We start from the raw sequence: 22,975 nt of genomic DNA, 5'->3' as shown, positions 1-22,975 counted from the left end.
CAATTTATTGTCTGTGCTTTTCGATCCGACTCTTCTTGGCTGTGTGTTAATCGTATTGCAGCTGTTCCGAAGGGTTTGCGGAGAAAACGACCGTCGATTTGAATATGGCTTCACGAAAAATATGCTGAGGAAAGTGAACCACAATAAAGAAAGAGCTCTGCAGTACTTTCCGGATTCGGAAGATAAATTTGATCCCGAAGTGTGGAAAGCTTTCGCCCCATTCAGCGCGCTTGGGTGTGTTGTTCACGTGCTCACGGTTTCCGAGGTGGTGCTGTTAAGAAGGGTTTTACAGGTGTGAATAAATTGTCTTCCGCTCGGTTTTTCGCAATCATGCTTCAAGTAACGACAGACCGGACGGCCGGAAGGCGCAGCAGTTCCATCGGTTGTCGTTCGATTGTCGGCCGGCGAACGTCGATGTACATCAACCAGACTCAGCACGATCGGGATCCATTCAAGGTGAGTGTTTTCAACGGTTATTTAATTTTTGCTGTTTTATCATACATCCCAGATGTGCCATAATTTGCACTACTCCAACTAAATTTAGCTCGAGAGAGCATTTACTAGTTGCTTTGCTGGCAAAGCCAAACATCTTTAAAAATCACATTCATTTTCCCGCTTAAAGAAGCGGCAAATAGCGAAAGGGACTCGCAGGCTGGAAGACCGACAAAAATCTATCTTATTCGACTCCCCGCCCAGCTCCGATCATAATTAGCATACCGAAACCATTAATCTTGCTCGATTGTGTCGACCATCGCGCACCAAATTCTCAATATTTCAATCAATGTCAACAAATTCCACGACTACGGCAGATAAATCGCGTCATTCTGCTTTCGAATTTCCTGCTTTCGTTTCGTCTCGCTTCGCCGCAACGCTGAACCGAATTTTGGGGAGAAAATTAACTCCCGTTCTCCCCCTCACTCGACACACCGCATGGAATTATGCCAAACCAACAACATACTGATAATCCGATCGGCTTTGGTTTCAGCGAGAATTCGCAGCAATATAACACGTAGATTCAGATTGGAATGATAATACAATGAGCGGTGGCTTGGAATGGAGCAACACCATCCAACCCACCCACAACGGGTTGTAGTTTTTTTTTACCGAACAAGAATAGTGAGAATAAAAGTGTAAAACGGACAAACGGCTTTTACTCAGCGGAAAAGATTTTACCGGAAATGAAGCTCATGCAAGGCGCAGGAAATAGAAAATTAAATTCTCATCTCTTTCGATGCCGATGCCAACGATGATGATGAAGATGACAAAATCTACAAACGAACATAAAGCAACCTAAAGAACTTCACTGATCTGGTAAGTGAATTTGGTTGAAATTATTTCATTTTATTTGCCCGGAAAATTCCGAACCTCTGCCTGGTTAGACGGCCATCATCATCGGTGTACAGGATCTGCAAAGTGGCACGTTCGCTCCGAGTATCCTGATTGGATTTGCGTTCAAGATAATTGCAAATTGCCGTCCCATCCCGACCAAACTACTACCGGCTGACGGTGGCGGTGGACCTCCTCCCAGTCCCAGTGGTGAGACCATTCTCGAAGATGGTTGGTTAGATTAAGATTCCAACGAATAATAACAAATTCTTCCGTGATGGACCGGATTTGCATCAACCTGATTGAATGACATTATCGTAAAGATGTTGTTTCGATATGAGAAAATATTTTTATTGAATTTTCGTATCCTCCGGTGTGGCTTGGCTGAACGAGCGAAAGATTGAACATTGTCATTCATGTTATTGAAATTGCTTATGCAATATGCAGTAGAAAAGTTGAATTTTTTTCCACTACCAGTAAAATGTGCTTTTCAGTGCTTTTCGGAGCCACTTCCGATTGAGCTGACACAATCTAGTCCTGAAAATTCGATCGTGTCAAACATACTCGCATTATTGTTTTATGCTTTTCCTTTACAGCCATCGTCCGTGACTTCGTGGCTGATGTCGAATTACTCCCATCATTTCGTTATTTTACGTTTTTGCTTTTTATTATATTTTTTTCTCCCATCTCCGGCGTCCATTTGCTCAGCTCAGCTCAGCTCAGTTGTAAAGCTTGATGAACATCAGCACTGTCGGCTGCCATAAAACAAGCTCACTGCATTAAATGTAGTGGAAAAATTTGCACTCATTTGCTTCAGTTCGAATTCCCCGGCGTCAGGTCCATTCGCCGACCAACAACGCAACGTCGCGTAGCTGACAGGTCGCAGCCAGCCAACGTAGCAGCGCAAAGGATTCGACCGGGTTGGATTTATGCGTCGTCGACGGAAGTGCGCCCACCCACAGTGCATGTGATGATGGGCCACAAAAATATGCTGACCTTTCGAGTACACGGATAAGTTTATCTATGGGAACGTGCTGTTATCTCACTGCCCGTCGTTTCAATAAAATGACAATTAGTTTGCGGATGACAACTTTGGTGTGTTGATAAGCTTCTTGCTACCACCGCCGAATAATCAGTGTCCAATTTTTGGAATGTATTGTTTGATTCAATTAAATTTCGTAACGCACGTGAGTGTTTCTGAGTGTCTGTAAATGAGTCATAAAACGGCCAAACTCTCTAAACTAGCCAAAAAGGAGTCGAAAGATGTTTACAAAAGATTCAAACCAGTCAATAAAAATAAAAAGGGCTAAAAAGAGTCAGAAAAGAACCAGCAAAGAGTTACATAAAACCAACTAGAGTCAAAATAAGATTCGAAAAAGATTCGCATAAGATTCAAACCAGAGTCAAAAATAAATTCACGGAAATTAAAAAAACAGTTTAAAGGCAAAAAAGAGCCATAAAATGATTAGAGGCAATACATTTGCCTCTAGTAAAAAGTGAAAAAGAGCTAAAAAATATCTGAAAAGGGTAAGGACTTTTTTGCTGAGTCAGAAAAAAATCAATATTGAAAGAATCGACGAGTCAGTACCGTAAAAAATCAAAGGAGAAAGATGTAAGGAAGAAGAATCAAAAGCCTTCAAAAAAATTTAAAATATCAAGGCGTTAAAATTTAATTAAATAAAATAAAATCGAATAAAGCTGAAAAGCCAAAAGAGTCAAGCACGAGTCAAAATCGTTCTAAAAAAACAGTCCAAAAAATTCATCGCTAGATTTAACAAGAGTCAAAATAAGAGAAAAAAAGCCAAATAACATTCTTAAACAAGCATTCTGAAAGCAGAAACATCGAAAATTTGCTGTCAAGTCAAGTCTAGGAAGAGTTACAAAAAGATTTAAAAATTTAAAAAGAAACAAAAAAGCTTTTAAAAAGAATCAAAGGAAAATCAAAAAATAATTAAAACGGATCAATAAAGAGTAAAAGACTCAATGAAGTAAATAGCGAAAAGAATTAGAAGAATCAAGAGATAGTCAATAAGGCCATTGCAAATCATTTTCAAAGTTTTTGTCACCCCCCCCCCCCCCTTGAAAATTGGCATGAAAAATTTGGAGGCTAAAATAATTTGTAGGATATGAGTTAATTTTTTTTATAAAATCAATCGACTGTGGGCTCTACAGCCTGAAAGACTCGAAAAATGAGTGTACGAGTTGAGTTAACGCTTCTAGCATGAAATAGAAATGGAACAGTGGAATTTCCGAAACTCGGTCAAAAAAATTTTCTTTCGTTTTTGTCTTTTTGTTCGTAGATTTTTGCATAAAAAATAACAACGTATTTATTAAAAGCAAGAATAGATTTGGTTTTCCCGTTTAAACTTTAAGTAAAAATGCCTAAAATCCCTATATTTTTGCTTGATTAAAAAACTCTCTTTATTTTTTTTTCACCCCCCCCCCTTCAGTGGCCCAACACCGAAGGGACAAAAACTTTTTTAAATATTTGTAATGGCCTAATCAAAATAAATTTAACAAGACAGCCCTAAAAAGAATCAAAAGTGTTATGAAAATGATAAACATTATTTAATAATTTAATAGTCAATAGTCAAAAATAGTCAAAATAAAGATAAAAAGACAGACCAAAAAAGAATCAAAAGTGTCTGGAAAATGATAAAAAACCCAAAAGAGCCAAACGAGAATCAACAAAGAATCAAAGAGTCAATGAAGTCAAACAAGGATCGAACAAGTGTTTAAAATGAGTTAAAAGAACTCGTTTAAGTCAAAAACGGGCCCAAAAAGAAACATAAAAAAAGGTCCAAAAAGTGAAATAAGAGTTCATACAGAGTCAAATAATGTCAAAAGAGAGCTAAAAATTAATGAAAAATAATCAAAATTAGTCAAAAACTGAACAAAATAATCGAAGAAGGAAAACTAAAAGACGCAAAGCCGAAAATAAAAAAAGAACTAAAGAACTAGAACCGAGTAACGACAAAAATAATCAAAAAGGAGTTGAAATAGATTAAAATGAGCCGAGAAGTGCTCGAAGACCTTCAACCGAAACAGAGACAAAACATCAAAAAGAGAATTGAAATAGACTTAAATAAAACGAAAAGTGCTCAAAAACGGGCTATCAAGGATTATGAAAAAAATAAAAGAGTCAAATGCAACAAACAACAGTCCAAAAACGACATTCGAATTGGATATTAAATGATGAAACAGAGCCAACAATTACCAAAACAGTCGAGCAAAAAGCAAAAAGGTGCCAAAGAATCTACAAGGCTACAAATTCAAAAAAGATCAAACTCAAAAAGTCAAACAAGAATCACAAGAGTTAAAAGAGTCAATATGGACAATGGAATAATCAAAAACAGGCCAAAAAAGAACTACAAAAGCGTTGAAAAAGAATCAAAAGTGTCAAAAGGTAATCAACAAACAGTGCAAAAAAATCAAAGTGTCAAAAACCGGACAAAAATTATCAAAGAAGAGCCAAAGAAAGCTAAAACATCTGCGCTAATGATCGTGTTTGTAAGTGTGTTTGTAAGGGTATCTATGAATAAGATAAAATTCACTCAAACGAGAGCCAAAAAAGAATCAAAATATAAACCCAAGAAGAGTTTAAAAAAGGGTTAAGAAATAAAAATTTAACATAATGAAAATATAGTTGAAAGGAGCCAAAAAATGAGTCCAAACCGGCTAAAATAGAATGAAATGAAAGTCAAGCAAATGTGCAAAATTAGCAAAAAATTGCGTCACAAGTCAAAACTGAATTAGAAGAGATTCAAAAAACAGTAGAAAAAAACTAGACCAAAGAATTGAAAGAGTCGAAAAGTGCTCAAAAATGTACCAACCAAGGGTTAAAAAACAACTCAACAAAGTCAACAAAGTACAAAAAAACACTAAAAACTTCAAAATTGGTCAAAAAAGAATGAAAAGAGGCAAACATGGTCAAAAGAGTCAAACAGAAATCAAGAAGGAGTCAAAAAATCAATCGAGTAAACGAATTCAAAAGAAATAGAAATCAAACAAGCATCAAAATGTGTCAAAAAACAATCAGAAGAGTTGAAAATTTCAACAAGAAAAAAGAGCCCAAAAACCATTCTAACAAAATAGGTCAATCATGAGTCAAATATGATTAGAAATAAACACATTAACAGTAGTTTATAGAATATAAAAAAATATAAAGAAAAAACAAAGTAAAAAAATCAAAACTGTAAATTATGTTCAAAAAATAACCACAAAAAGAGTTAAATTGAAAACAATTGTCAAACGTATATTTAATCACAGTTCAAAAAGTGTCAAAAGAAAATCTCAAATAACCAAATTCAATGGAAAAGTACAAATAAGAGACGAGTTTATGAAAAAGGAATCAAAAAAGAATTAGAAAAGTTGAAAATATGAGCAAAAACAGAGTCAAAAAGAAACGAAACAAAAAGAATCAAAATACGTCAAAAAAGAAGAGTTAAGAAAATCCAAAAATTGTGACAAAAAGACTTTTGACTTCTCAAACAGGAGTCGAGAAAGAATTAAAAGAGTGTCAAAAAGATTCATGCAAAGCAGGTAAATCAGGTCAAATAAGAATAAAAAAGAAAATTTTAAACAAAAGTTCATAAAGTGTCGAAAAAGAAATAAAATGCCAACAACCAGCTTAACGAAAGAAAAAAGAGAACAAAAAACAAGGTTCATAAAATGTCAAAAAACAACAAAAGTTAATAAAATGTCAAAAAATAAATCAAATGCTAGTAACAAGCTTAACAAAACTCAAGCAACAATGTAAGTTTTATTATACTGTTATGGCGGGCTTCATGACTAATTTTGGTCTTAAATGCCATCATAAGAATGTAATAAAACCCAAAATGTTACTTGGGTATCGTAACGATAACATTATGGTCAAAAAATCCCAAATCCCAAAAAGTGACAAAAACCGTCAAGAAGAGTAAAATAATCGAGGGAGGTTCAAAACACAAATCAAAAGGATCCAACTAAGTGACAAATTTATCAAAAAATTAGAAAAGTTGAAAATGTGAATTAAAACAATTCGAAACAAAGCTAAGAAATAGGGTTAGAAAAAGCCAAACAAGAATCGAAAACGAATCAAAAAGAATCACAAATGAGTCAAAAAATGAACTGAGCAAAACTATTTAAAAGTGTTAGAAGAGTCAGAAGCAGGGATGGAAAACAATCACTTCTAGCGATGAAGAGTATCGGAGCGATCTGATTCAGATTCATTGACATCGCTACTTTTAAGCGACAAATAGTTTGTCGCAATCAGTACAGGTTGTGACATACCTCATATCAGATCATGTGCATTGATTGATTGCGTCAAAAAATATAACAAATACAGACGATCGGTTGTGTGCAGTGCGTGAATCTCAATAAAAACAATATAAGTCACCTTTTTCCTTGCAGCTAGGTGAAATTTAACACTTTGATCGACCACCACAAGTTATTATGAAAGCGAAATTTTGTTATTAAAGCTAAAGACTCACTGTTTATCATGATCTGTACAGATCGTGATCTGTGCGTGTGGCGATAGTTCACCGATTTGATCAAAATTGCTGATTTTCCATCCCTGGTCAGGAGAGACAAACATAAATTTAAAAAAGAACGAAAATAGAGTCATTGAAGAGCTAAAAAAGATAGAAGAATCATAGAAATAGAGTTCATGTGAGAAATAATTAAAAATCAGTCCCAAGAAAGCAAAAGAATCGAAAAATGGACAAACAATAACCAATAACGAGTCCAAAACAGCCTAAAGGGCCAAATTAAAAGTTAAAAGAGTTTATATATGAGAGACCAAAGCAATGCAAACCAAAACATAGGTGCTGCTTTCCGTTTTCGAAGTTTAAAAGAATTAAAAGAGTTGAAAATATTACCAAGAAAAAACTAGTTAGAGCCAAAAAGGGACAATAAACTGTTAAAAAGAGTTAAAAAAGAATCTGGAAGTGTCAATAAATTATTACAAAGTCAACTAAGAATAATAAATCACGAGAGTCACAGAAAATCACAGAAAAGATGAATCAAGAGAGCCAAAATAAATGTAAAAGAGACAAAAGAAGTCAAAAATTTCCTAAAAGATGTAATAAGAGTGCCAACAAAGTAAAAAGAGTCAAATGCCCATGATCCAAAAAAAGAGTCAAAAAGCCAAAACGAGTGAAAAAATATTAGAAAAGTTTAAAAATGGTTAGAAAACAGCTAAAACAAGTGAAAAGAAGCTAAAACTATCAACGAATCAAACAAAGAACAAATAATGATATATAATGAGATGTAATGATATATAAAGAACAAATAAGAGAGAGATTCAGATAAAGTCATAAAATTCAAACTAGAGTCAAAGATGAATTCGCAGAGATTTAAAAAAAAAACAATTAAAAAGTCGAAAAAGTGGCAAAAAATTAAAAAAGGTTTATGTCAAGGAAAAATCTATAAAGAATCAATAGAGTCAATAGAGTTAAACAAGATCTAATCTAATAATCTAAGAACAAGAGCCAAAGAATATTAAAAAAAATGGACCAAAAATGATACAATAAGTACAAAAGTACAATAAAAACGAATGTATCAAAAGAAAATTCAAAGAGAATGTCAAAAAGAAGCAAAATAGAATAGATTTGTTGGAAAACATAGAAGCCAAACACGAAACAAGAAGTCTAAATATAGTTATAAAATGACAAAAATGAGTCACCAAATATTTAAACAACATTAAGAAAAGTGATTAAAAACCAAAAGAGAAACAAATTTTGTAAAATCCAACAAGATTTTAAAAAAGTCAAAAAAATTCTACGAAAGCCAAAAATTAAATCATAGCAAATCAAATTCGAACTCAAATGTAAGTTTCAATTCAAATGCGAAGTAATTATTCGCAGCTGTCTCACACAATCCAGCAAACGGAAGCTGCACTCTGAACCACAGCCAAAATCAGGTTCAATATAGACGATAACTTCCACAATATCATAGCCAATCAAATATGTCCTAACAGGTTTTCCCTCCGCCGGACAGCCGAAGACAGCCAGTAGAAATCGAGCCGGAAATTTCAGCACTGTTCTCGTTTCCGTTTCATTTCATTAGAAAACAATCTTTCGAACATGTACAAATCTTTTTCATGCTATTTCCCTACGTCTTGCTTTGCGAACAAAATAGCAAAATTCTTGGCACAAGTTTTCAGTTTCATAGCTCCTGCAGCAGCAACTGTCTGCTGACAGCCAACACTGACTGGTTCAACCTTCAACAGCAGCAACAGCAGTAGCATTAACATACGATAGTCCAAGTTATGTACATACAACACTGATCACTGCTAAGAGCCGGAAATAGATGTCGGTGTTTCAAGCTCGGCCTGCACAGGGGTAGGCAGGAAGTGCCGGAGTAGGGTGCATAGTTCAGACAATTTCGAACAGAACTTGGAAAATCTTGAATTTTGCGTTCCGCCACTCGTTAGAGTCAGAGTATCTACATATTGTGCCAAAGTCTGCTAAACTATGCGTGTGCTAATACTGCAGCTGCAGTGCGCTTCCGCACGAAGAAACAAACGTTACAAATGGCGAAAATGGAAATTTAATTAGTCTTTTTTCGTGTTCGGTTGCTCCGCAGGGATTCCTTTTGTGTTGGCGAAAAACTACTGCTTGAGTGAGCAAGAAAATTATGCATTTCAATAAGTTGATCAACTGAAGCGTTTAATGCGGCATGCGCTCGGTGGCTGGCTGGTATAGAATAATATCAAAGGCTTTCGCAAAGAGCAACCCTCACCGGTTGGATTTCGTTCGGATGCATTCATTGTGTTAATTTTGCAAACACATGAGATAAAGAGAAATTATCACTCCACACATTTTAATACATTTGTTGTTGATGTCAGTTACAAACACTCATTTTTAAAGGAGTGAAGTGCAGAACAGGGAGTTCAACTTTCCTAAAGGTTCGAGTAAACACAAAATGTACTAACGTAGTTATTGAATGATCCCATATCTGTTATGATAAAGTGAAATTGAAACCTGACTAGTACGAAAGCAGTGAGGCGAGTAACAAGCTTCTCTGGTATGAAAACGTATACCTAATACAGCAAAGGGGGTTCCCAAAATTCAAAACCATTATTCATTCATCACGAAACTCAAACTAACATGTTATTCTGTGAACCCTCCTTCCATCATTCTGCTTTTCATAGAGCAGGCTCTATTACCAGACACGTTATTTTCAACAATGGCTGTATATGTATATTCAAGAACAAAGGCACATGACGATGCAATATTCTTGGGATATGGCGGTTCGGTTTGGAGTAAGAATACTAGATGTGGTCCTCGTAACGTGTCGTTCTCGACTATATTGTACTGAAATATTTCTTCCTATGCTATGTGTCGTACGTTTTACGCTATGCGCTGTGTCAGCGTATAATTGTCACCGTTCGACGCGGTACAGTCCGTTTACGCTTATACAGCATAACCGATCCGCGTCGCGCTGAACCATTTCAATCATGAGCGTCCACCACACGCCCTATTTACATTTTTTAAAAATTGTTATCTATAGTTAAGAATTTTTAAACTAAACAAGGAAATATGAACTAGGATTTATATAATGCGTATTATTCCCATGTAATTTGAAAGAACTCATTATGAAACAATCGTCCACCACACGTCCTATTGTTTCAAATTATATGTATTATTATATTCATTCCTTATAACTTTTTATTCTATTTTTATGTATTATATCCTCTTTACCATTGATCTCTACCCTTATATTTGGGTCTATGTCCTCTACTACTCTGTATGGACCTATAAATTTATTGTCCAATTTTTTACCTATTTCATTTTTAATTAGGACTAAGTCATCTTTGTTATAACATTTTGGTACAATGTTTAAGTTATTTTTTATTGTTCTTTTCATCTTGCTAGAAAGAAGGTTTTCTCTTATTTCTTCATGGCATACTTGTAACTTTAACGTCAATTGCTTGCTATAGTTGTCTATGTCATAAATAGGCACTGGATTATCATTTGTTAAATTTGAAGGCATGTTACTATTTTTTCCGAATACTAAATAAAAGGGTGTGTATCCAGTGTTAGTGTGAACGGTATTGTTATATGCGAATGTGTAAAATGGTATCCAATGTACCCAAGAAAATAATTTTTCGTTACAATAGATGCGTAAAAAGTTTCCTAAACATTTGTGTGTGTTCTCCAAAGAACCTATAGTTTCATGATGGTAAGCTGTAGAATTTAGTTTTTGAATATTCAATAATTTGGCAATGGATGTAAACAAACTCGACATAAACTCTGTTCCTCTATCCGACGCAATTCGTTGTGGAACACCATATTTTAAAATAACATGCTCCACGAATGCTTTAGCTACTGTCTCTGTTGACTTGTTAGGTATCGGTGTTGCGGTTATAAATTTTGTTAACTCGCATTGCGTTGTTAGTATATATTCGTATCCATTGGTAGGTATCAAAGGACCAACCAAATCTACGTAGATTTTTTCAAATGCTGTGCTTGCTGTTGTCGTAATGATCATTGGAGTTTTTCCGCATCTTCCAACTTTTGATATCTGGCATTGCTTGCATTTTTTAATGAAATTCTCTACATCGCATTTCATGTTTTTCCAAAAATATCTTTTGCTTATAGTTGCAAGTGTGCGTCTAATACCCGCATGTCCCGCTGTCGGTAATATATGGTAGTCGTTTAGTATTAAAAGCTTTGACCTTTCGTCTGTTACTTCTTCTATTTGTTCTCCGATTTTTATTAAAATTGGTAATGTTTTTACTGATGATGGTCGACCATATATCTGTAGTTCTTCATATTTTTTAATGACGTCATATGTCTCCTTATTATTTTTGATGATTATATATTTTATATTATTAATTTTTGAATATTCCGCCACCTTCGACAACATTGCCCGTAGGTCAATTTGTGTCCTTTTGAGGGGAATTTCAATTACATCTGTGGAGATTTGCATGCTTTTTATGTTATCTTTCATTACCATTTTAACGTATTTGTCTTGTTTAGACGAAGGTTGATCAGTCCTATCGTCATTCGCTTTTTCGCCTTTAAGTTTCGAAGCTCTGGTAACGACTAGAACAGTTTTTCCATGAAGTGTTTTCAGGTCTTGAATCGAAATGCGTGACAACGCGTCCGCTATCACATTCTCGCTTCCTTTCCTGAAAGTTACTTCAAAATCATATTCTTCTAAAGCTAACCTGAATTTTGTTAATCTGCTGGAGGGGTCAGCTAAAGTAAAAAGGTAAACTAATGGTCTATGGTCACTGTAGACTTCAAATCTTCTTCCATACAGGTATGGTCGAAAATGCTTGATAGCCCACACCATAGCCAATAACTCCTTTTCTATCGTACTGTAATTTGATTCGGCTTTATTCAGAGTCTTGCTGGCATATGCAACCGGTTTGCCGTTGCTATTAGATAGCACAGCACCAATCGCATATCCAGACGCATCCGTATGTAAGTTGAATTTGTTGGTCTCCGTTAGATCCGGGTAATCCAGTACTGGTGGATTTATAAAACATTGTTTTAAATTCTCGAATGAGTTGTGGCATTCGCTACTCCATTCAAACTTTACACCCTTTCTGGTCAACTTGTTTAACGGTGTGCAAAGCCTAGCAAAGTCTTTTATGTGCTTCCGATAGTAATTTGCGAAAGCAACGAATCGCTTGACTTCATCCGCAGTGGAAGGGATCGGCCATTTTTTCACTGCTTCGATTTTAGCAGGATCAGGCCTGATGCCTTCAGCAGATATGTAATGTCCCAGGTATACTAAATTTTCTTGCAAAAAATTGCATTTTTCGGGGTTTAGTTTTAAATTTACCTCTCGCAATCTTCGGAAAACGTTCGAGAGATTTTTGTTATGCTCTTCTAGATTTCTACCAAATATGATGAGATCATCCAAATATACTAAACACTTCTCTCCATTAAGACCTGCCATCGCTATGGTCATTAGTCTTGAAAATGATGCTGGGCTTATTTTTAGTCCCATTGGAAGCCTTGTCATCTGATATTGTCCAGACGACGTCGAGAAAGCTGTTAGTGGCCTATCCTCTTGCTTCAAATTGCATTGGTAGTACCCTTGGGACAAGTCTAAATGCGAAAAGTACTTCGCTCCTGCCAATGAGTCTATGACCTCCTCTATATTTGGGAGTGGAAATGTATCGTTCTCAAGAACATTGTTAAGTTTCCGATAATCAACAACCAACCTCCATTTCTTTTTGTCATTCGCCGACTTTTTTGGCACTAGTAAAATTGGGCTATTCCATTCGGAACTAGTCTTTTCAATGACTCCATCTGACATCATCCTATCAATCTGGTCATTTATTTCCCTTTTTTGCGCCAGGGGAAGGCGATATTGTTTAGAAAATATTGGAGTTGTGCCATCCTTTATTTTAATACTGGATGTGTACTTATCCGTTACTGTTAATTTATCGTCTTTCAAGCAAAACACATCAGCGTATTTTAAGCATAGCCTCTGCATCTCTGCCTGATCTTGTTTTGTCAAATGTTTCAAGTTCAACTCATTTAAAAGTTTACTTGCTCTATTAGTATCGTATTTTGGCAGTTTAATTTTTCCTACCACATTGTAATCCCTTAGATCCTTTGTTTCAATATTTTTTGTTTCAATGCAAATTTCCTTATTTGCTATATTAATAATTCTTACGGGTAATTTCCCTTCTTTTGGAACTGATATTGAATTTGCTATGAAAACATGTGGCATTATTTCTTGTTGTAGTACCACACAAGTACCCGTCACACCGGTATCAACGTACCTTACCACCTCAGTACGAGCCGGTATAATGTAGCATGTTTCAGTTTTTGGTTGTTGCAATCTCATCTCCATACCCACAAAATCAACAATGGCTCCAAATTCTCTCAAAAAATCTGTGCCAATCAAGCCGTTAACTGCATCCGGCAAGCTCTCTATAATATTAAATTTAATGGGATATTCCACAGACTTGTACCCCACAAAAGTGTCAACGGATCCCAGAGTACGGGTTATTCCGTTTACACCACTGATTTCTAATGTGTGTGAATTATTGATATTGATAAATTCGGGAAGACATCTTTTGTCCAGAATACAACAAGATGCTCCACTGTCAATTATGAGTTCTATTACTCTGCCAAATAATTTAAATTTTGCTCTGAGAGCCTTCTTCGCACTAAAATTAACGAAAAAGATCGATTAAATGTGCCTCTTCTACAGGTTGTTGTTGTTGCTGTTGTTGTGTTTGTTGTTGCTGTTGTTGTCGTTGCTGAGGTTCGGCCATATGTGCCACATGTCCGTTGTTCCTCCCGCGACTGTTATTTCCTCGGTAGGTTTGGTTGGTTTGGTGGTTATTGTTATAACCATAGTTGTTATTGTGTTGTGTACCCCTACCACGGTACCTAGTGTTTCCTCGGTAACCACCACGACCTCTAGAGCTTCCTCGGCTTCTCCAATTATTTCGATCGTTGCCCCTATAGGGCGTTCTTCCTGATGTGCACCATAGTGCCATCATATTTTCCAAACTATTTTCAGTTTTTGGAGTACTTTGGCACTCCAACGCATCCGATATCGCTTTATTTAGCGATGTCGGATTCCGTGCTTTTACGAAAAATTGTGTTGAGGGATCTTTCAATCCCTCGACAAATGCCTGAACCGCTACAGGTTCGACAATATTTAGGGCTGCCGCCTCACTTGGGAAAGTTCCCATTGAAACGTGTGCGGCTGCCAATTTAGCGGACAGGTTTTCTATGTCCGCGCCGAACTCTGCGATTTGTTTAGAATGTTGTTTTTTCAATGCCATCTCCTTTTCCACCGCTCTCGGTGTAATCTTCACCGAAAATTTTCTTTTCAGTGCATCAAACGCCTCGGCGGTTGTTCGGGCATTATCGATTGCCCCGTGGGCTGCGCCTACTAGTCTTGTTTTTAAAAATTTCAGGACGTCTGCTGGTGGAACTCCGTTGGAGTATTCCTCCAGCAATTCGACGGTTTCAATAAATATGGACAGTTTCGATGGTTCGCCATTATATCTGTCGACTACCTTCATGGCCAAGCTAAGGTCTAGTTTGGTCGCCATTTCGTAGCGTTCTTCTTCTTCGAAGTCTGAAAATTCTTCTTGAAGAACTTCCTCGTCGTCGTTTGATTCCTCTGAGTCTTCTTCGTTATCTTGTATTTTCGAATTTTCACCCTCACCCCCTTTAGTGCCTTCAGGGGCTAAGGTGTCGTCTAGGTTAGCAGGTACTGAGCCAAGCAGCTTATAGCACTGCCTAGCAACAGACTTCAGTTGTAGATATCTTCTTTTAAATTGGGCTTTAGTCTCTATTGCTTTACATTTGTTTACGGCCCTTTTTAGCTCTTCTAATATGGTTTGGATTTCCTTTATTTTCCTTACCTTAGTGCCTGGTTTATAATTGGCATGTTTTTTTAAATTAGCATGTAATTTCCCTAACGCATCTCCTGCTTTGAAAAATTCTTCCATTCCAGTGATAGTGCCTAAAACAAAAATTTTTTTTTTTTTTTTGTAAAGTAATTTATATTCTTCTTTTTTAACTAATGGATACTTCCCAATTATTTCTCTGGTTATATTTGAGATGTTATATGGTCATCACATTTGACATTTTTTCCCCGCAGCAGCCGAAATTTCCCATATCTCGCTAGTGTGAAATTTTCCATCCATCCGAAGCTGGAATCATCGAACGAAATTTTCTCTCGCAGTCATCGTCTGGTTGATTGAAATCATTTCCAGTTGTACAACTGAATCAGCACTTTTATCCGTAGAATGTATGTCGATGTACGAATGCAACGTGGAAGCTACTTGGGACAGCACTACACTTTTTTTTTTTTTTTTTTTTATACGTTTGTTTTTTAAAGCAATTGTTTATTGTTTTAATTGTTTTTATTTTGAATCACAACATTTGGTAGTTTCTTACACGTTTGGCAAATTTGCCATACTAATAGCTCTTTGGGCGACACTTTCTGTCTGTTGGCGGTGCAGTTTTGCTACTATCCGCACTACAATGTATCCTACAGCCAACGCTGCTATCACGCACAGTGCAATTGTTTGTGCGGTATGGTTCTGTTCAATGACGCTATTTGATGCGGCCGGTGCGATGATTTCATCCGCACTAAACCATCCCATTTTAATTTTTTTTTTTTTTTTTCTCACTCTACGATTCACGTATTACGTGGTCTCTTCCAGAACACTGTTCGAAGCGTGCTTTTTCGCTTTGCAACCAACAAGGACGTTTTTCATTGCACAATTTCTGAAACTATAACTTCCGGAACAAAACTCGACCACTTTTTTTTTTTTTTTTTTTTTTTTTACTTGGGCATCTCCAACGCGTGAATCAGAAAATTTAACCGTATCGAAACTCGCTTTCACTGCATACTGGCGAGGATCGCCATGCAATATTCTTGGGATATGGCGGTTCGGTTTAGAGTAAGAATACTAGATGTGGTCCTCGTAACGTGTCGTTCTCGACTATATTGTACTGAAATATTTCTTCCTATGCTATGTGTCGTACGTTTTACGCTATGCGCTGTGTCAGCGTATAATTGTCACCGTTCGACGCGGTACAGTCCGTTTACGCTTATACAGCATAACCGATCCGCGTCGCGCTGAACCATTTCAATCATGAGCGTCCACCACAACGAAATCCCACTGGATTGTGCAGGAATCATTTTCATCTTCTTCACCATCCGTTCTTTTGTTCAAGCACTACTCCAATGTCGAATAAGAGGCTTTGTAATCGAATGAATTAATACAAATGCTAATGGCCGCCGGATCGAAGCTTGGAGTGAAAATGAAAAGAATCGAAGCAATACTTGAATTGCTTCATTTAATTAACTCTTCAAATTTACTCGGAAAAAAGCTCACAGTTACCCAGGCTGGCTTCTTATTCCCCTTTTAGTGATGGAAAAACAGGACTTGGAAGTGATTTTCCCTATTGTATGCATATTTTTAATCATGTTATTCCGATCACTCAACCAAAGTGCATCTAAAGTACATCGATATTTATATAAAACTAGCTGACCCGACAAACTTCGTGTTGCCACAAGTTAAACTGTGTTGTACATAAATAGTGAATCTCGGATGACCTTTGTCACAATCTCGAGTTTTGCAAGTTTCTGGGGAGTTCATGGGTGTTTTAATATACAAATTTTCCTCACAGTAAAGTAGAAAACAACTCCCCCCATTGCTTAGCCTGATAAAATAAAGCGGATAGCATTTAAATATTCGCCATCATTACGAACCATTTCGCCGAATACCATTCTGCGGAACACCAATTCTCGGTTGACTATGGTCAACCGCGGAATATGGAGTTTCACAGAATACCATTTCACGAAAAACCTTACGCGGGTGGTACTATTTCACGGAACATCTTTTCGTAGAAAGTACCATTTCGCAGGGGTGACCCAACTGAAGGCAAGTAATAGGGATGGGAACTATCATTAAAAATCGTTATTGATAACTATCAGTAATTTCCGGTTCATTACTGATAACTATCTGTAAATATCAGTAATTTTACCCATCACGGCATTAAAGTAAAAAATAGGAAATTGTTATATTATTACTGCGTTATTCATTGTAAGTTTATTTTGTAATTTACCAAGCGAGCTTCTTGGAGGCTTGCGCAACTACGAACCAGATTTTTACCACCCTGCAGAAATGTTGGGAGTACAACGTGCCCACGCATCACATCTTGATTTCAAAGCAGCATATGATACAGTCGATCGAAGCCATCTATGGCACAAATTACCAGATAAACTGACACGACTGATCTCGAGGACACCCTTGAGTCCTTTCGAGACGCGGCGAGTTGAGACTAGGTGAGAAAATGATTTTGATATCATAGCCAGGAACCTTGCGACGGCGGAGGCAATCTACGCCAGACTGAAAGCAACAGTCTAGGAAGATCAGGTTAAAAATAAATGCGTCGAAGATCAAATACACGAATGGAAGTGGGTCCAAAGAAGCAAACGCGTACCTCCTACGGTGTATTTGGGATCGATGGTGAGTACGGACAATAACACTAGTGAGAAGATCCAGCGGTGCTTTCAAACAGGAAATCGGGCCTACTTTGCCCTTCGCAAAACGCTTCGATCATTAAGCATACGCCTCCGTACGAAGCTGACAATGTACAAAACCTTTATTAGGCCAGTAATTCTTTACGGGCTTGGAGTCGTGAGGCTGTTCACGGAGGACATACGCGCCCTTGCCGTGTTCGAGCGAAACGTACTGCGGACGATATTTGGCGGAGTATAAACTGAAAGCGGCGAGTGGCGGAGGCGTATGAATCACGAGTTACAGGTGTTGTTTGGAGAGATTCCCATCGTACATCTGGCGAAAGTCAGTAGGGTACGGTGGGCCGAGCATACCGGACGACCGTGTGATGAAAATAGTTGTCTTCAACAACCCATCTGGCACCAAGAACAGGGAAGGCACCAGGAACAGGAGATGGTTCTACCAGGTCGAAACTGATTTGCGACTTTTAAGACGACTGGGAAATTGGCGACGAGTGGCCCAAGGTCAAGTTGAATGACAACGATATATTGTCCCAAGCAGCACATAATTGACACTTTTAGATGCAGCAACTCATTTATGACTAAAATTAGTCACAAATCGGTTGCCACAACTGGTTTGTAACATCTGTGCTGCAAGGGGTGTTATCCTCGTCTATTGAACGCAACTAACGACCAATAAGTTTAATCTAACTAATTTTTCTAACGAGACTATGTAAATACATCAGTAAATATCAATAACAGCGAAACCTTACAGATACTTAGTGATGTAATTGGTTACTGATAACTATCAGTAGTTAATGATAGTTTTCCCATCCCTACAAGTAATAGAGCTCAGTAGTTCTAGGAAAATAAATAAACCTAGATAGAGGTGATTTCCACGGGGGGCACTTGCTTGATTAGTTCTCTAGTTACGAGGATATTGGTATTTCATTTGTATAGGAGCCCCCTCCCCCCTATTGAAGGGGAAGGGGATATAATTCCCCCCCTAAAGAGGGGAGGGGTCTCAATTCACCATAAAAAAATTGCCTATAAAAACACTCACATGCTAAATTTAGGATGTGATAAAGGATAAAGGAACATAAAGCAGACAGAAATCCATTTTTTTAGGTAAAGATTTATATGGGAGCCCCCCCTCTTAGTAGGGGGAGGGGACTTTTGCCATCGAGAGAACCTTCCGTAGCCCCAAATACCTCTACATGCAAATTTTCACGCCAATCGATTCAGTAGTTTTCGATTCTAAAAGAAACATAGGGACAGACAGACAGACAGAAATCCTTTTTTATAGGTATAGATTGCAGTATCAAGAGGATACAAGTTAAAAATTACTTACAGCTGCTATAAAACTGCACTGTTGATGAAGCAAATTTATTGTGATTGCTTATATTACCACGATAAAACTAGTTGGTTATCATACGTAGCGAGGCGTAGCAATACAATATTGCGCACCAAACAATTTGATCTAATTACATTTACTTGTCAAACCGCAATAAATCTGTTAGTATTCTATAATTATTAAAACGGTAACACCCTGACAATCACATTTATTGCTGCCATTATGTAGAATATTAGAGTTCAATACCGCAATCATTTTTTTATACGAGGCCATATTGCCATATTCGAGTGTTATTTTTAGCTCATAGCTCATAACTCAACTAAAAGGATTTCGCCGGAAATTGAGATCGACTAAATGATTGTATTTATTTTGTTAAAATAACTAGTTATCAAAAAATGCAAAATGTTGCTGGCGCATTGATTTTATCCAATAGGCACAATAAAATTTAATGCGCATATGCTGTACAGTTACGGAGACTGCTAAATATTTATTATTTATTCTATGGGATATTTTATTACAGTCGCTATTAACCAATTCGATCAGGATGATCTGACAGTAAAACTTTTCCTTTTTTGTTTCCGGCTGAATTTTCAAGTTATTTGTTAACTGACTGCTGACTGACTGATTTAGCTTTTTATCAGAGCAAGCTGTATGCTTTATTGCTTTGTAGCGACAAGCTTCATTAAATTATGGCGGTAGCTGTCATGATGTCATGGCAAAACAAAGGTAAAACGTGATCGGGTTTATTGCTGCTTTCTGCAGAGCGTGGTAAACTTATAACTTGTTTCTTAAAGAGGTTATAAAAACCTTCTGAATATGGGCCTCTTGGTCAGGAGATTGTTTTATAGAGGTCATCAGAAGTGTGTTACTTCTAGAAGTTACAAATTTGCAGCCAAATACAAGCAACAGAGTGACGTCGTCGAAGAACACAATGAATAACAAAGGCCCCATGTTGCTTCCTTGCGGAACTCCAGAATTATCAGTAAACTAGCTGATTACCCGGTCTTACTGGGGGCCCTTTTGTCTGTCAGTCACTTGTGCATCTGTTGTAACAAAAATTCTCATAACGCAAGAAACTAAACATTTTTTCTTCATTTGAATGTGTCTACTCCCTTTGTCAGTACCCCTCCTGTTGTCCATCAGTCAGTTGTAAATCTATCTTCTTCTCGGTAACCCTCTAAATCGTTTTTGAACCTCCCCCTTGTTAAAGGTCACTCTATTCCTTCTTTCAAAAATCCAGTCACTTGTACAACTGTTATTGTTCCATATGCAAAAAAGGAACCCCTTTTTCCATTTGGACCTTCCTCTCCCTTGTAAGAGATCGTCTCCCTCCTATGTCAACCCCCCCTCGCTGATTATTTTATGTCACACAAAAACACGTGTTAGACAAACAACGTTTGATGAAGAAACGTCCCGACGTTCCGGAGGGATCCCACCTTTGCTAGGGACCCCACCTTTGGTCAACCCCTTCAGTTCTGATTCCCTTATGCCAAGGAACGTGTATACCAAGTTTGATGAACAACCGTCCAGCCGTTTCATATAGATTGTGTGATGCAGTAACTGGTGTCTTGCTGGAATGAGCTGAAGCCAATGCCTTGCTCCATGTTTTCAAAACGGGCAAACTTTTTGCATGAGCTACCTTAAATCGCAATATACATCGGTAATTCCTGTCAGAACGGTGAAATTGCACACTTTCGCCAATGCTTCTAGCCTGTAAAAGGAGCCCACACGTGCGCCCGCTATGATAATGTCTTGGGTATCGTCAAAAGCTGGCTACTGGCCTCGAAAAGCTAGGTGGTAGCTCTAATATTAATTATATAAGAGAGCTTTAATTCGTCTGTAACGAAAACCAGGCCCCTGACAGGCTGCCATATTTTCGCTGTAAGAATCGCACTTCGCTCCCTATACGCTGTGTACAACTAATGCATATACCACCTATATTATAGCTGATGTAAACACCTCATGAACACTTTGTCATCTGGTGCAGGATTTACTGTGGGTCCGAAAGAGAAGGGGCGCAAAATTTGTGGAACAAATATAGCGTGTTACTTCACTTTATAAGTTTTCGATTTAAAATGCTGTATTTCACTTTTGATGTTTACTCGGCGACGGACTCAGCAGAATTAATTACTGGTGACGTTACTAACCTACTGGTAACCAACTGTTGTGACTGTGTTCTTAGGAACAGCGGAAACGGACTTATCGTGCGTGGTAGCTTTCTAGTGGTGCAGGTCGAACTGATCGAAATTATTCCGTACATGATATAACATCGCCGCCTCCTTGAAATTACAATTTCAATACAAATAAAATTCAACTTACATTGACATGAATGACGATTAACAATAACACCTATCTTATCTAACTAGCTCTTATGATTAATTTTCAGTTACACCTTTTGAATTGGAGGTCGTGTGATGACCATTAGCTTCTTTTGTTTCAGCGACAGCAGCATCATACTCCGGAAGCAAGCATATTTTGGTTATGGGGCGGGTGATAACCCCCCGTGCGGTGCGTAGTGAGACAACTCTTATCAATCCGTCAGGACCTGGTGAAGTGGTCAGGATGCGAGCTAAAGCCCAACGGATCGGCGGTTGTAGCTCATCGACGACTATAACTAATCGGCCAGGCAGCAACTTATTATTCCGGACGTTCATCGTGGTATCCTTCTGCATTTCTTGGAGGTACTCTGTGCGCCAGTGACACCAAAACTTTTGGACGTGCAGCTGTAGTTTTTGGAAATGGTCAAGTCGATTTTCCGGAATATCTCGATGGTCTGGGTCAGGCAGGGCTAGTAGACTGGATCCTGTGAGGAAATGACCGTGCGTGAGCGCAGCCAAATTGTTCGGATCTTCGGACATTGGTAGGAGCGGTCGGGAGTTCATCAGCGACTCAATTAGGGCCAAGATGGTGGTAAGGTGTTCAAAGGATACACGGGTTGATCCGAGCTGGCGGTACAGATGATTCTTTGCCACCTTCACGGCCGCCTCCCAAAGGTCGCCGAAGTGTGGCGCTTTCGGTGGATTTAGATGCCAAGTAATCCCCTCAGCAGCACAGGTCGAAACGATTTTCTCGGTCTCCTTACTTTTCCGCAGCAGATCAAACAGCTCATTTAACTTATTTTTGGCCCCTTCGAAATTCTTGCCATTATCAGAGTGAATGTGAGCAGGGCGGCCGCGGCGAGCAATGAATCGTCGTAGCGCTAGCAGGAAACCTTCGGTAGACAGGTCGCTGACAAGTTCCAAGTGTACGGCTTTGGTTGCGAAACAAACAAATAGGCACAGATACGCTTTCGCAGGAGCAGCTCGCTTGTGTACCGGTCGTAGGTAAAACGGACCGGCGTAATCGACTCCCGTGACGTTAAACGGGCTGCTGGGAATGACTCTATGCGCAGGTAGTTGTCCAATTTGCTGCTGTGCCGGTATCGGGTCAAGGCGAGTGCAGCGCATACATTTGCGAACGACGTTGTGTGCTAGCTTGCGGCCCTGAAGTAGCCAAAATTCTTCACGAATGGCATTTAATAGTAACCGTCCTCCGGCGTGTAGCATTTGATGGTGGTAGTGATGGACAATTAGTAGAGAGAAAGGATGAAAGCTGGGAAGTATGGCAGGATGTTTGGCTTGGTATGGCAGTTGAGCTAGTTTAAGTCGCCCTCTAACCCTCAATACCCCCTCTCGGTCTAGAAACGGACTCATTCGACGTATCTTGGAGCGTTTATCTATCGTTTTTCCTTCCTTCAAGTCGTTCAGCTCTGAGTCAAAGGCGTCATTTTGTGCAAGTTTAATTAACGTCGTTTTGGCTTGTGCTAGTTGTTTTACTGTTAAGGCTCGTAGTGCTGGATGTGAACCGGGGGGAGGCTGTGTTCTGGCATTGACGCGGATGTTTTCAATGAAGCGCAGGCAGTATCCTATAACATGTAGAAGTCGAGTATATGATGACCATCGAAGGAAGATAGGATTGACTGTCGAAGCTGAATGGACCACTGCTGACACCTGTCGGATTTCAAGTATATTTTCTGGAACATAGGTGGCTTTCCGGCAGGCCAATTTGCGCTTGGGAAGGTTAATCAACTGGGACCCTGACTCCACAGCGTATTTTCTAGGAACTCCTCAACGGACATTCCCCGAGACACTAGATCGGCAGGATTTTCTTTGCCAGATATATGGTTCCACTGACAACCGTGCGTGAAGTGCTGAACCTCAGAAACTCGATTTCCTACGAATGTTTGCCATGTATTTGGAGGCGATTGCAGCCACTGTAGCGTTACGGAGGAATCTGACCAAAAATATGAAGCAGAGATTTCGATCCCGATTGCTTGCTTTATCCGATGATGTAAATGTGCTGCCAGCA

General features: G+C 38.3%; 1 protein-coding gene across 1 annotated transcript in view; it reads left to right on the top strand.

Moving 5' to 3' along the window:
- Positions 1 to 330: 330 nt before the first annotated feature.
- LOC128741638 (uncharacterized) overlaps positions 331 to 22,975 on the top strand; it is a 124,655-nt gene continuing 102,010 nt past the window's right edge. Inside the window, exon 1 of the mRNA XM_053837592.1 lies at positions 331 to 456. Coding sequence (XP_053693567.1) covers positions 331 to 456 — 126 coding nt within the window. The remainder of the gene's footprint in view (positions 457 to 22,975) is intronic.

This window comes from Sabethes cyaneus, chromosome 3 (genome assembly GCF_943734655.1).
Source record: "Sabethes cyaneus chromosome 3, idSabCyanKW18_F2, whole genome shotgun sequence".
Lineage (NCBI taxonomy): Eukaryota > Metazoa > Arthropoda > Insecta > Diptera > Culicidae > Sabethes > Sabethes cyaneus.
The sequence above is the reverse complement of the archived record's forward strand: the minus strand, read 5'-3'. Positions and strand labels throughout refer to the sequence as shown.